General features: G+C 48.1%; 6 protein-coding genes across 6 annotated transcripts; 1 reads left to right on the top strand and 5 right to left on the bottom strand.

Annotated features, from left to right (window-relative positions):
• Positions 1-171: 171 nt before the first annotated feature.
• FPOAC1_005425 (uncharacterized protein) lies at positions 172-2851 on the bottom strand (the record flags this gene model as incomplete). The annotated part of the gene is made up of 8 exons (XM_044849952.1): positions 172-641; positions 699-882; positions 932-1107; positions 1159-1432; positions 1480-2024; positions 2072-2263; positions 2311-2429; positions 2754-2851. 8 exons carry the CDS (start codon positions 2849-2851, stop codon positions 172-174), a joined length of 2058 nt encoding a protein of 685 aa, XP_044708662.1.
• A 664-nt stretch (positions 2852-3515) lies between these two features.
• FPOAC1_005426 (uncharacterized protein) lies at positions 3516-4599 on the bottom strand (the record flags this gene model as incomplete). The annotated part of the gene is made up of 2 exons (XM_044849953.1): positions 3516-4500; positions 4553-4599. 2 exons carry the CDS (start codon positions 4597-4599, stop codon positions 3516-3518), a joined length of 1032 nt encoding a protein of 343 aa, XP_044708663.1.
• Positions 4600-5644: 1045 nt separating this feature from the next.
• On the bottom strand, positions 5645-6028 carry FPOAC1_005427 (uncharacterized protein; the record flags this gene model as incomplete). The annotated part of the gene is made up of 1 exon (XM_044849954.1): positions 5645-6028. One exon carries the CDS (start codon positions 6026-6028, stop codon positions 5645-5647), a length of 384 nt encoding a protein of 127 aa, XP_044708664.1.
• A 345-nt stretch (positions 6029-6373) lies between these two features.
• On the bottom strand, positions 6374-7769 carry FPOAC1_005428 (uncharacterized protein; the record flags this gene model as incomplete). The annotated part of the gene is made up of 2 exons (XM_044849955.1): positions 6374-7477; positions 7560-7769. The coding sequence occupies 2 exons, from the start codon at positions 7767-7769 to the stop codon at positions 6374-6376; spliced, it is 1314 nt and encodes a 437-aa protein (XP_044708665.1).
• Positions 7770-9495: 1726 nt separating this feature from the next.
• FPOAC1_005429 (uncharacterized protein) lies at positions 9496-11409 on the top strand (the record flags this gene model as incomplete). Its single annotated transcript, XM_044849956.1, has 3 exons — positions 9496-10418; positions 10476-10611; positions 10663-11409. 3 exons carry the CDS (start codon positions 9496-9498, stop codon positions 11407-11409), a joined length of 1806 nt encoding a protein of 601 aa, XP_044708666.1.
• A 182-nt stretch (positions 11410-11591) lies between these two features.
• On the bottom strand, positions 11592-13446 carry FPOAC1_005430 (uncharacterized protein; the record flags this gene model as incomplete). Its single annotated transcript, XM_044849957.1, has 3 exons — positions 11592-11767; positions 11824-13243; positions 13297-13446. 3 exons carry the CDS (start codon positions 13444-13446, stop codon positions 11592-11594), a joined length of 1746 nt encoding a protein of 581 aa, XP_044708667.1.
• Positions 13447-13905: the final 459 nt, after the last annotated feature.

Consider the following 13905-nt stretch of genomic DNA (forward strand, 5'->3'; position numbering starts at 1 on the left):
CTGGTGTGTATGGAATATCTTATTACAAACTAATACTCTAATACGACGAAGATAAAACTGAACAGGCTCCTTTTTCCACAGGCTTTATACCTCCTGTTAATCTTGAACGCGTTCTGAATAGACGAACTTTTCCATCCTGTTCAGACATGATACTGCATCCCTATTCCACCTCTACCAAATATCATGCTCCATCATCGTATGCGAAACCCATTCAGTGTCACTATTCGCGATAGAATTCGCCAAGTCAATCATTTGGGCTGTCGTAAACCATGCATCCATGCCCAAATCATCCATAGGTGGGACCAACGACGCCATACTCTCGTTCTCGTCGTTCGATTCCAGTAAAGCCACAACGGCTTCATCGGCCATTGCACCTCCAAGAATTTGTCCATCTATAGGTATAGGCGTGGTGTCGTCGTTGTCTCGTGATAGACTACTGAGCATGTCGTCAAGTTGCTGCAGCTCTGATCGGCGAAACACGGCGATAAGATTCCCCTTGTTTACCATCTCACTGAAGATGATTGACGTCTTATGCCTGAACGTCGCATCATGTTCAGAGAATCTCGGATCGAGGACCGGGGCAATAAGAAGGTTGAAGCTTGACACGAACAAAGACTCTAGATCAAAAGGTAGAAATGCTTCTGTGATGAAGTGGTTAGTCATTTGTCCAGGGCGAGATCAATCTCGAGTGATTTTACCGAGCAGACCTTGACTTTGCAAACAGCCAAGAATGTTGATCATCTGGTATGAAGAGTCGATACACATTTTGATCAAGTTCCAGACAGTCTGGGACGAGTTGAGCGCTTCTGTTATAGCATCTGGTGTTTCGAAGCGAATCTTGAGAAAACATAGTAACAATGGTCTTGTTGCGAGGACGATACACTGGGGGTGTCAGTAGCCAGTCAGATGGTATCTGAAGTAAATTACTTACCTGGTGGTAAAGCATATGGAGATAGCCTGCTACTCTTGAAACTCCATTGATAGCTTTTTCGATGCCCAGAGGAAATTGTTGTTGCAGTTCATCTGCGAGACCAGCGATATTTTCGAGAACCTTTTTAGTACTGAGCAGAAACTTCTTGTTCAGCCGACCGTTTACACCATAAACCCCTGTGATCTTCGTTAATGGAATACGCAACTATTATTAGGAGGTCACTTTACCTCTGCCGACGGATGCGATACTTCGACATAATCGTATCTGCATATGTAACGCTGCCGCCCGTTGCGTCGAACCATCGAAGTGCGGTAGTGCGGGATGTATATCATCGTCGTGGACGGACTGAGGCAAGCCCATAAGAGATGTCATCTCGCGGTCTAACACATATACAGTCCACCATATCCTCCGGCTTCGCTCGACGATACGTTCACCAAGTTGATCTACGGGCATGTCTGTGTGCATTCCTTGGCCTAACGCGACTCTCATCGCTTGTCCAATCTGGACTTGTCAGTGCGGTGATGATATGAGTGAGTGAGAAAACGTACAAATCCATGTGATGAATGGCGGTAGTCAAGGGACTCAAAGTACAGAGCTATACAGCAAAGAATTTCGGTTGATATCAGCGGTTCGTAGACGAGGATGTGAATACTGGGTAAAATCCGAAGTGCAGTCACAAAGTAATCGGCGCCTGGGGGTCTTTTAGACTGGTAGTTGTTGTTCTCTGCAAAAGCTTTACCAAAGGCCAGGATCAGGAGGAGGTGGACGTAGCGGAGGTCTGCGGCACTTATGTGGCCTGTCGGGTCATTATAAAACTCATGTAAGTATGCCATGAATGTTTCTTCATCGAACAGGTGAAATAATTGACCGCAATGGAACTTGACAGTATTGACCAGGAATAGCGCATGGTCGAGGCTCGGCATAATGGGAGGTTCGGGCACGGGAGCGATGCGCGAGCCGTTCCATCCGAGATCATACGCCAATCCGTCAAACAAGAGGTTGTCGGCGGCGATTGGACTTTGGTGGACGTATTCATGGGTGAGGCTCAGGACACGACGTGTAAAGGACCAGTTGGATGATGTCCCAAGGTAGACTGTGACATCAGCGCAGTCATTTTAAAATAAGGGTAGGTGTACTTACATTCCCGACCTTGTGCAGAGGCCATGAACTTGGACTGCCCTGCAGATAATGGGTTCACAAGAGCTGAAGCAATGGGATCGAGCCCTCTGCTGCCGCTATTTGTACTGCTCCCACTGTCAAGTCTACTATCATCTGGGGGAAGAGAGACGGAGATATTGCCTCCAGGTGAAGACATACGAGGCTGTACCTCTGCTATTCAGATGTCAATGGTGATCAGGATCAGAAACCTTCAAACTCACCTTGATCAGACAGACCACCAACATTGATGTTTGTATCCAGTGAGCCTGGTGTGACATATTCTGCGGGGCCATTGCTGGACTGACTTGTTGCAGCGCGTTGTTGTAAATCCAGGATAAAACTGACAAAGTGTCAGTATAAGTATGGTCTTGTTGTGAAATGTCAATTGACGTGTCGGTAATGAGGAAGACTTACCCACGAGTGACGAGGATCTTTTGGTCGCGTTGATCAAATTCACAAGAGAGTTTCCTCTTTTTGCAGGCATCACACGGGTGAGAGCCTGAACATTTTATTTTTTGCTTTCGACATCTTGAGCATCTAATTGTGTTGGTTAGTGAGGATGGTCTCAATTGAGATTACAGTTCGGTGAGTAGATAAGTCAAGATGAGAGAGAGAGAGAGACAAGGAACAATGACAGGGTTCATGTTTCGTTCAGTGGACTCACGCGTTATCGGATCTCTTGGAAACTCGACCTCCTGCGCCTCTTCCAACAGACTCGGTCGTCCCCGATGACTTGCGTGCGTGTGATGACGAAGGAGCCATCTCTTTGACCGTAGGATGAGATGTGAAAAGGTAATTGATTGATGCAGACCACAATTGAAAGGGAAAAGACGTTTGCGGGGATGGTTTTTAGGTTTCTGGTTAGCGTAGCCTCACTGATATGGACACTATAAAGTCGGGGTTAGCGTAGCCGACAGAGAAGAGGTCACGCCCACCTTGACCGGGACGGGACATGGAGAGAAACAAAGAGGACTTGACAGGTGATGGATGCTACGTAGATCACTAGGTAGTTTAGTATGCAGGGGGAGGGTTTGTTCTCTCGGTGTCTGTCTTTGTCCACGGTAAGAATTGGGGGAACCAAAAGGTTATCCCTGGTTAGGTAGCTACTGAACAGAGGGTGGAGGTGGCGATGATAACCAGCGGCTTTGGGTGGAGATGACACCGACTTCGCTCTCATTTCCACTGATAACCGATGAAGGAGACGAGAAATAATACTCGCTATTGACGTTACTGGTTGAATTGAATGCAATGGCCCTAAAGAGGGCATTGAAAGACAACGGATGCATGCAGTGAGTGAGTGAGCCCGCTACAAGCTTTGTCACTGATCTCCAACCACGACCCCAATCAATTGTCACACGAATTAATTTACAACTGTTCGATTCATTAATGCTATAATATAAATTATACATTTTATTCGTGCAATTCTCTAGTTCAATCGCCCCTTGACACGATCAGTCCATGTCTTGAGCAATTCTTCCTCCTTCTCTCCAGCCTCCTTCATAATGCTCTTCACGCTCTGTTTCACCGCGTCACCAACAGGTTCGTACGGATGTCGCGGTGCCAATTTCTCCTCAGCGCCTTCGACACCAGCCAATTTGGCCGAGTAAACAGCCACGGCATACTTGGTTGACGCGACACCCGCCTTACAAGGCCTCTCAGCCAAAGCCGCAAGCTGCTGCAACTTGAGAGCCTCATCAAATTTGCCCTCCTTATACAAGGAATAGATCTTTGATGTGAGAGTGGGAAAGACGTTTGCAAAGGCCGCAACACAACCAACACTGCCCGCTGCGAGACCGCCGATGAGGAAATCGGATTGACCACCATATGTGGAAAATTCCTCTGAAGGAATCTGGGCTGCTAGACGGGTGATCTTACCAACGGAACCGCATGTAAGCTTCACGCCGACAATGTTCGACTTTCCGCTGGGATGCGACTTCTTGCTCTCCTCGTAAATCTGAACAATAGTCTCAGAGTCAAGGTCAACTCCATTTGTGACACCGGGAAAGTTGTAGATGACAATAGGGAGGGGCGACTTGGCCGCAACCTCTGTGAAGAAGCGCTTCACGACATTCATCGTAGTCGCTTTGCCAAAATAAGCTGGAGGCAGAACCAGCAGATAATTGGCGCCGGCCTTGTGTGCATCCTCAGCCAGTTGCAGGGTCTGCTTGGTAGAATGAGCGCCAACGCCGGCCATGAGGGGAAAGTCAGGGCCGATGGTCTTGCGGGCGAGGGCGATGAGCTCGTAGCGCTCTTCGCGGGTGAGGAGGAAGGCCTCCGCATTGGAACCCATGACAATGAGGCCATTCAAGCCAGAGTTGGCAAGATGGGCATAGTATTTAGCTTGAGCTTCATGGTCGACTGTGTCGTCTGCATGATTGAAGAAGGTAACTGATGGGCACCATACTCCAGGGCTTCAATTGTTAATGCTTTCGATGGTCATGATGGGGTTAATGAGAAGCTTACCTGGGGACATGGGGTTGCTGTGATGGTTCAGGGTTAAGGGAGCCCATTGTGTGTGATTATTTACAGATTGAATATTAATTAACAAGAATGTCTTCTGAAGCAATTGATACAGTTGATGCAAAATATCTCAATCAGTCTTTCTTTTATTGAACGACTCGACTGACTGACTCCTCATTCTGAAGTGGGGTTTGCATCGCGTCTTTGACCCGACACGTCGAACGTAGCTCCGAGCTTGGGGGAGGTTTTAGTGGCTAGTGTAGGTCATGGCAGGCCTTATTTCTCAAGACCGGGAAGGAATCCGATCCCATCGGTACGTGTCCCGTTAGAATTAATGGGGAATCTGAGTCGTATCGGCCAATTGACTACCCTACATCCTCGGTCATGTTCGCCGAGTCTTGGCCATATCTTGCCGTTTCGGTAGATTCTGGAAGAGAATAATTGACGAGTGCTTGCCCGGAACTTTCTTAGGTATGCTGATGGTGTCTGGAGACAGCATTTGCTACGTAATGTAGTGGTTTTGCAACTCCGTTGTCGGTTTCTCCAATTCGAGATGATGTGGCATGCATGACACCCGAGTCAAGCAATGAAAAGAACCGTATTTGACCACTGCATATGCTTCAATACACAACAAGTACTTGCAATCAACAAGTGTCATTATGACTCATCTTAGAAATAGACGCATCGGAGTATCCTTTCATGAACACTGACGACACCTTGTCTTGGCCTTTTCGTGGGAAATGATCCGAATCAACTTGGGGACAATTTATGGAGACAAACAATTCGCGTCCGATAAGGAATCGGCCGAGTCACGATAACGATAAGGTCACGGAGAAGTTATTAATAGATACAAAAAATAAAAGTCAATTCAATACTGTACCAACAAGCAAACCGACACTAAGAGAAATGAGAACCAGCTCATTAGATGACAAACGAGAGAGAACAATAAAAGATAGAAACACTAACAAAAGAAATTGTCGGTAGCTTTGTTAGAGCACCATGCAACAAGCATCGGGTGATACTTGGTGCGACAGACATCCAAACGAGGAGGTCTGGACCCAGGTCCTAGGCTCAGTTGCCTAGTACATGTTCCACTTACTCCTTGTCCTTTTTGCCGGCCTCAGCGTCCTGCGATTCCACTGGCAGCAGCAGCTCCTCAGCAAGTTTGCGCAGGTAGAGGATCTTTGCATCAAGGGCTGCGACTTGTTCTGACGCGCCTTGTGCTTCCGCGACTCTTCTCTCCGCTTTGGCAGCTTTGATCTCCGCCGCAGTGAGGTCCTCGATAATTTCAGCCTTGAGCTGTTGTTCCTCATTGACGTCTCCTGCCTCTTTGGCCTTGCGTTCAGCCTCCCATCGCTTCAGGGCCTGCCCGTACTGGGGGTCGGCGAAAGGAAGAGGTTTGTGAGTATCTGTGACAGATGTAGGAGGGCGGTTTTCCTGAGGGCCTTGAGGCTCTTCAGTCTTCTTGATGAGAGTCATTTTGACGGTGGATGAAGTGAAGTGAGTTTTTCTGAGAAAGTGTGCGTGTTTGTGCTTTGGTTGATGAGAATGTCTCGAGTGTTGGTGAGTTGAAGAAGAAAAAAAGGCTTTCCATCTAGTGATCAGATAGCCATTTTATAGTCGAGGCCCGAGTTGTTCAAGAAGAAGATGGCGTTAATTGTTCAAGAAGGGAGGAGTGATGAACGGACCGACACGTGTGAGATATGAATATCAGCATCGACAAACGCAGAGAACAAGCAATTGGTGACCTCAAACATCAACATCAACAAGTCTGTGCATAGAGAACAACAAAACACAACCCCACCATTAACAGATACCATAATACTACAGTTTTAGATCGCCAACCGGCTGAATATCAACAAGCTCCTTCGAGTTGCCCAACCTCCAGCTCACAGCACCGCCCCAATCACCCTGTTTCTCACCTGTTCGGTCTTTCCACCTCCATCGTGCAATAGGTTGTTCTCCTTTATCGGACTCGAGAAGATCCTTGACCCATTCCCCAAATATGGGAAAGAACTTGAATCCGTGGCCGCTGTCACCAGATAACAAGAGCACAGAAGATGAGGTATTCGGTACATAGTCAATAAGAAAGTCTGAGTCGGCTGTATCAGCGAACCAACAAAGTGACTTCTTGACAAAAGGTCGGTCGGCAAATTGAGGAAGCGTTTGACGGACAAGTTCACGAAGCTGCGCATCGTCATTCTTAGGCAGAAATGCGCTTTGCTTGGGGTCGGTAGGCGCGTGCGAAACACCTGTCTTGGGATCCGTGTTGACGAAGCCTCCACCCATGGGACAGAGCTTCAGCAAGTTAGTCTTCGGATCGGGCTCGAAGAAGAAACCAAGATCACGAGCATAAGTCACTGGTATGCCGCGAAGCGCAGAGGTTTCGTCATCGCTCAGTTGAAGATGAGCCACGGACCATGACTTTGCCACCAGTTGCTTGCCAATCTCGGGAACCAACTTTGCACCAGCTGCACCAACGGAGACGATGATCAGCGTAGAAGGGTAGAATAGACCACCTACAGTCTTGACACCCTTGGCCTTGCGCCCGGCAGAGGTGCTGCCATAGACGATTTCGGAGACAGTCCCTGCTTTACCAAGGATATACTTCACCCCCTGGGCTTTTGTGGCTTCGAATATGGATCGCAAAGCGTTACCAGAATGCGCGTAGCCATCAAACTTGTTAAAATAGCCAGTCCAGCCAGGAAATGAGCTATTGTTGTATTGCCATGCTGCATTTGCAATATCCTCCTGTGAACCGAGTGGAGTCACATGTGGTTGGAGACGAGGGTCTCGTTCTGCAGCGATTCGGAAACGATTGAGAGTGTCTCGAGCTTCTTCAGTCGCATTGCCAGAGACACAGTGGATAAAGCCAACTTGATGGAAGTGAGGCGCGAATAGTGGCGTCTGCCAAACTTTGATGGCTCTCTGTGGACGGTGTGTGAGTCTTATACAAGCAAAGAGGCACCATTCAAGGCATATTCAGGGACAAAGGGAGGTAAATACTTACCACAGTTAAATCTTGGTACAGAGGATCTTCGTATTCGGCCCTCACAATCTTGTTGAGATCATTGGCAGCGGACCAACGAGATGGAATCTCGACATCCTTTTCGAGGACAGTAATATCCCGATACCCCGCCTTGAGAAGGTGAACAACAGTCGAGAGACCAAATGCACCTCCTCCAACGATTAGGATAGGCTCAGTCTTAGATACACTCATTGCTGTAGTGAGACACCTGGGGAGAGTAAGCTGCAAGACATTGACGGACAGCTGTCTATATATACCATTTCCTGCTGAATTGTCGATTTCTAAAATTAGTAAAAATAAAGTGAATCATGCCAGGATGGCGACGATACTTGCCAGCCAAAGCAGATAACGACTGATGTCGGAGAAGCTCCCGATATTGAGTTCGGATTCAAAATCCCCATGGTTTGTTTATGTTAGTGGCATTGGCTGCTAAATTTACTGGACTCCAGAGGGTCAACAACTAAAATCCGGGGTTAGCGCAGCCGCTCAAACTGGACCCTCATTCAGTTCCATAGAGGTACCAAAGGTATCAGCTGGCAAGCCACCTATTATGTTCCAAACAATCACATTGTCCAGTAGCTTTGAATCCAACTGTGGGCAAAAAAAGAAAAGAAAAAAAAAACACATCTACAAAAATCACAGTGGAATCACTTTTACTCAAGGACTTTAACCATGTTACTCTTTAGCATACTGATTACACACATGAGCACACATCGATCAGCCAGCTACCGTAGTCCAGCTACCTATCCTACGTAGTCTAGCTGTCTAGCTATCTATCGTAGTCTAGCTATCTAGCTATCTATCGTAGTCTAGCTATCTAGCTATCTATCGTAGTCTAGCTATCTAGCTATCTATCGTAGTCTAGCTATCTAGCTATCTATCGTAGTCTAGCTATCTAGCTATTTTCGTAGTCTGGCTAATTGGAGAGGTCAAGTCGAATGATTACAGGGATTCGAACCTACGATCTTTGGCCGTGACGAAGAGTGGAGCAGTGTCTGTTTATGGACTTTAGGTTCACATTCGAAGATTATAGATTCTACGATGGATCCCACTGCACCACTCTTCGTCAAAGGTATGTTCAGATAAACTTATATATAAGGCTATGCCAGGTATCTTAGTAATCGGAGCCTTTCAAAAATGCATAGAATGACTTGTTCGACTTTACCACGTGCCATGGCACATACCCATTGTATCAACATTGCAACAGATGTAGGCTTGTTCTGCTTTGCAAATTTTAAACTCCAGACATACAAAAGGTGGCAAAGGGCCATATTTAGATACCTTTACCTAGAAAATAGTAAACAAGTTAACAACTGAAAGCACTCCTTATAATAAAAATGGTGATTCATCGTGGGGTATATCTGATAGCGATTGCGGCTTTACCACGGACATGTCCAAACGCCATGGCCCAAATCCAACCATCGAGAGGACAGACACTTGCTCTGTCATCACCTAATCTTAAAATTAAGCACTTTTGTCAATGCCATCATCTTATCAAGCTCATCTTGTTATCCAATGAGACCAATATCTCACGATATCCATCTGCCGATGCCGTTGAGCCGTACATGTCTCCACAGCGTGCCCCTGGATAACTTCCCGGACAGGCTAAGTCACTTCATGATCTGCGTGACACGAAACGGGAAATTATCCCAATCGAGAAGCTCGTGCCAAGAACCCCAGAGGCCTTTTGTATTTACAAAGGGTCTTTGTTGGATTCTATATCCATTGCGATGCCGAGTTATCCAGAGTTGTGTACGCGATAATGTTGGTGATTCAACGAAGTATGTGAATCAGAGACAGATAAAAAGAGACATCGTTTCTTTCGCATTGTTTTTTTTCGTGCATGTATTGACACAATACTCTCTCTCTGTTCAGTCGTTCTTTCACTCCGGGTCTCAAGTGGCCTTTAACTCTCATCATGTACTTCTCCTCATCCCAGTGCCTTGTGCTGGCCTTAGCAGCTCTTCCCACAACACTCGGCAAATCATTCTCACACCATGCCGAAGTGCCAAAGGGATGGCAAGTCCACGAAACTGCTCGAATTGCCTCCACTGGAAAGCAACAGGTCTTTAGCATTGCACTGACCATGCAAAATGTCGATCAGCTCGAGTCCAAGCTTCTTGATCTCTCCAGCCCCGACAGCAAGAACTATGGCCAATGGTTATCGCAAGATGATGTGACCGCTTACTTTTCTCCCTCGAAAGAGTCTATTTCTAGTGTGACCAAGTGGCTCAAGTCAAAAGGCGTCAAGCACTACAAGGTCAATGGTGGTTTCATCGATTTTGCTCTCGATGTAAAAGGTGCCAATGCCCTCCTTGGTAGTGACTATCAATACTACACCAAGGATGGCCAAACCAAGTTGCGAACACTGTCTTACTCTATCCCCGATGATGTAGCGGAGCATGTTCAATTCGTCGACCCAAGCACAAACTTTGGCGGCACACTGGCTTTCAACCCTGTTCCTCACCCATCGCGCACTCTGACTGAGCGCAAGAACAAGCCTACCAAGAGCACAGTCGACGCTTCATGCCAAACTAGCATCACTCCCTCTTGCCTGAAGCAGATGTACAACATTGGCGACTACACCCCCAAGGTCGAATCTGGAAGCACCATTGGTTTCAGTAGCTTTCTCGGCCAGTCTGCACTCTACTCGGATGTCTTCCTATTTGAGGAGAAGTTTGGAATTCCCAAGCAGAACTTTACAACTGTTCTGATCAACAACGGCACTGATGACCAGAACCCTGCTCACAAGGCCTATGGCGAAGCTGACCTGGATGCTGAGAACATTGTCGGGATTGCCCACCCTCTTCCTTTTACTCAGTACATCACTGGTGGCGCACCGTATGTAAACTCCTTTCTCTGAACATGCCTGTAGCCATCCGTACTAACAAAGAACAGACCATTTGTTCCCAACATTGACCAGCCAACCGCTGCCGACAACCAGAACGAGCCTTACGTGCCCTTCTTCCGATACCTTCTTTCTCAGAAGGATCTTCCTGCAGTTGTCTCTACCTCTTATGGCGACGAAGAAGACGTAAGCCTACAACTCACCCCCTCATATTTTACCCCACTGACCCCATTACAGAGCGTCCCTCGCGAGTATGCTACGATGACCTGCAACCTTATTGGCCTTCTCGGACTTCGAGGTATTAGCGTCATCTTCTCCTCCGGCGATATTGGCGTTGGTTCTGGATGTCTCGCCCCTGACTACAAGACTGTCGAGTTCAACGCCATCTTCCCTGCTACATGCCCTTACCTCACCTCCGTTGGAGGCACCGTTGATGTCACCCCCGAAATTGCCTGGGAGGGTTCTTCTGGTGGTTTCAGCAAGTACTTCCCTCGACCTAGTTACCAAGACAAGGCTGTCAAGAAGTACATGAAGACTGTCTCCAAGTCAACAAAGAAGTACTACGGCCCATACACCAACTGGGAAGGTCGGGGTTTCCCTGATGTTGCTGGCCACAGTGTCTCTCCCAACTACGAGGTCATCTACGCTGGCAAGCAGAGTGGAAGTGGAGGTACCAGTGCCGCTGCTCCAGTTTGGGCTGCCATCGTTGGTCTTTTGAACGATGCCCGCTTCAGAGCTGACAAGCCAAGTCTGGGGTGGCTGAACCCCCTTGTGTACAAGTATGGATCCAAGGTGTTGACAGACATCACTGGCGGTTATGCCATTGGATGTGATGGTAACAACACCCAGACTGGAAAGCCTGAACCTGCAGGATCTGGCGTTGTTCCCGGTGCCAGATGGAACGCCACGGCTGGATGGGACCCTGTGACTGGTTATGGCACACCTGACTTTGGAAAGTTGAAGGACCTGGTTCTCAGCTTCTAAGTGAGCAAAACTATTATTCTCTATCGAGCATCCGTTAGATATAACTTCATGTACATATTGAAATACATAAAATTGTAGCATTGAGGCAACCAGGTAATACTGGCGAGTTTTTGACGTGGCCATTAAAGTTTTATTAAATCATTCCCAGGCTTTTGTTACAGTTCTAGTTGTTGATGCTAGGTCTATTTAGAGTTTGAGGGGTACAGGAACTCGTTCAGCTCAAAGAACTCCTCCTTGACAAGTCGAGGAGAGACGAAGCGTCGAAGCATGTCGGGGCTGCCTGCTCGGTCGTTGGTACCAGAGCTTCGGGCACCACCAAAAGATTGTTGGCCGATGAGGGCAGCAGTGGTCTTGCAGTCTGGGAAATATGTTAGTGGCGATACTAGGGGACCATCATGTGGAAAGGTGACTTACTAAGGTAGAAGTTACCAGCAGAGTATCGCAGCGCGTCCTCGGCCTCACGAAGAGCAGCACGGTCCTGGGCGAAGACGGCACCAGTCAAAGCGAGACCACCGCCATTTTGGTCGATGTTCTTGAGAAGAGGTGTGAACTCAGAGTCTTTGTAAACATGGACTGCCAACACAGGACCGAAGATCTCCTCGTTGAAGAGACGGTGGTCGGGAGACTCGACTTGGTAGACTGTAGGCTTGACAAAGTATCCGACGGAGCCATCATACTCGCCACCAGCGATCAGCTTAACCTGAGGGTCCTTGTTGCTCTCATCAATAATCTTCCTGATCTTCTCGAAAGATCGGCCGTGAATGACAGGGCCCATGAAGGCCTCGAAGTCCTTATCGGGGCTACCAATCGTGATGTCCTTCATCTTTTGCTGGATGAGAGAGAAGAACTCCTTGGCACGGGACTCAGGGACGTAAGCGCGTGATGTAGCAGAGCACTTCTGGCCTTGGTACTCGAAGGCGCCTCGGATGGTGTGGTTGACGACATTGTTGATGTCGGCTGAAGGGTGAACCAGGTGGAAGTTCTTGCCAGAAGTCTCACCAACGACGCGAGGGAAATCGCGGTATCGCTTCTCAGCAATGCCCTGGCCAATCTTGCCGTAGATGGAACGGAAGACCTCAGAAGAGCCGACAAAATTGAGACCAGCGAACTCACGATGTTGCAGCACAGTCTCGGTGATCTCAGCTGCATCACCAGGAACGAACTGGATAACATCCTTGGGAAGACCGGCCTCCTGGAGGATCTTGTAGATGATGGTGCTGGGGTGGATATTGTACTGGGAAGGCTTCCAGAGGACAACGTTGCCCAAAATAGCGGGCGCAATCAGGTTACCACCGATGGCGGAGAAGTTGAATGGAGAAACGGCATAGATAAATCCTTCGAGAGGTCTATAGTCGATGCGAGTCCAGATACCGTCTGTTCCACGTTCGGGCTGCTTGCTCATGATCTCAGCAGCGTAATGTCCGGCCAATCTGAAAAAGTCGGCCAACTCAGCAGCGGCATCAATCTCACCCTGCCAAACGTTCTTTCCTTGACCCAGCATGGTGGAAGCGATGAGCTCATAGCGGTACTTGGTGGTCGCTAGCTCAGCAGCGCGCTGGAAGATAGCAGCTCGATCAACAAAAGGTGTGTTCTGCCAGTCGGTCTTGGCCTTGAGGGCGGATTCAATAGCAGCGTTGACTTGCTCTTTACTGGCGAGGGGATAGTTTGTAAAGACGGTGGCGTGTTCTGCCGGGAGGACCTGATCCTCGTTGGAGTGTATTTGCTGGGAGACGCCATTGAAGATGATTTCGCTCTTGACTGGGAGCTGAGAGCGGAGCTTCTTCAGTGCCGCCTCGACCTTTGCTCTCTCTGGAGAGTTTTTTGTGTATGTGGGCTGTAATTTATGTCAATAAATTGAAGGCGGATGCATCAAGCTGATGAACTCACGTTGGGCTCATTGCGAGCAGCTGGAAGTCTAAAGGGAACGATGGTGGCATTGCCTCGTCGTTGGAAGGAGATGGTAGGCGCTGAAGCACGCGCTCGGCATAGAGGAGTCAAGCGACCCTTGGAGGTCAAGGCTCTGACGGAAGATGCCATTTTGATGTGAATGTATGACGAAGAAAAGAACTTTTGTGCACGAGGAGTAAATGACACTCTTGCTGGTTGTATCTCAAAAGTAAATAATGTGAATGAATGATTTGTTCAACGTTGAAAAGAATGCGAATGGCTTTTTTTATGCTGCTTGACATCACAGGCCCTCATGCGCTGAAGTTTACTGCTTGTCGGGGTGTTGACCGACCTAAAGTTTTGGGGCGTCTTTCGCTGGAGTTACCCCGCTGAGGGGGTGAAAGTTACCGACCTAGTTAGTGGGTTGACCGGGCTCTGATCCGACTGTAGAGGCGCTGTCACAGGACCTCGATTGAACCCCACGGGGAGATTTGGGAGACAAACGCTGGGCGTTGATAAACAACCCGGGTTCAATCCCGATGTATCTATTGGTGATTATTTCTTGTATCATCGGTGTGGGGTCCCGTTATTCAATATCGGCATGTCGGG

The sequence above is a fragment of the Fusarium poae genome, chromosome 2 (assembly GCF_019609905.1).
Source record: "Fusarium poae strain DAOMC 252244 chromosome 2, whole genome shotgun sequence".
NCBI classification, from domain to species: Eukaryota; Fungi; Ascomycota; class Sordariomycetes; order Hypocreales; family Nectriaceae; genus Fusarium; species Fusarium poae.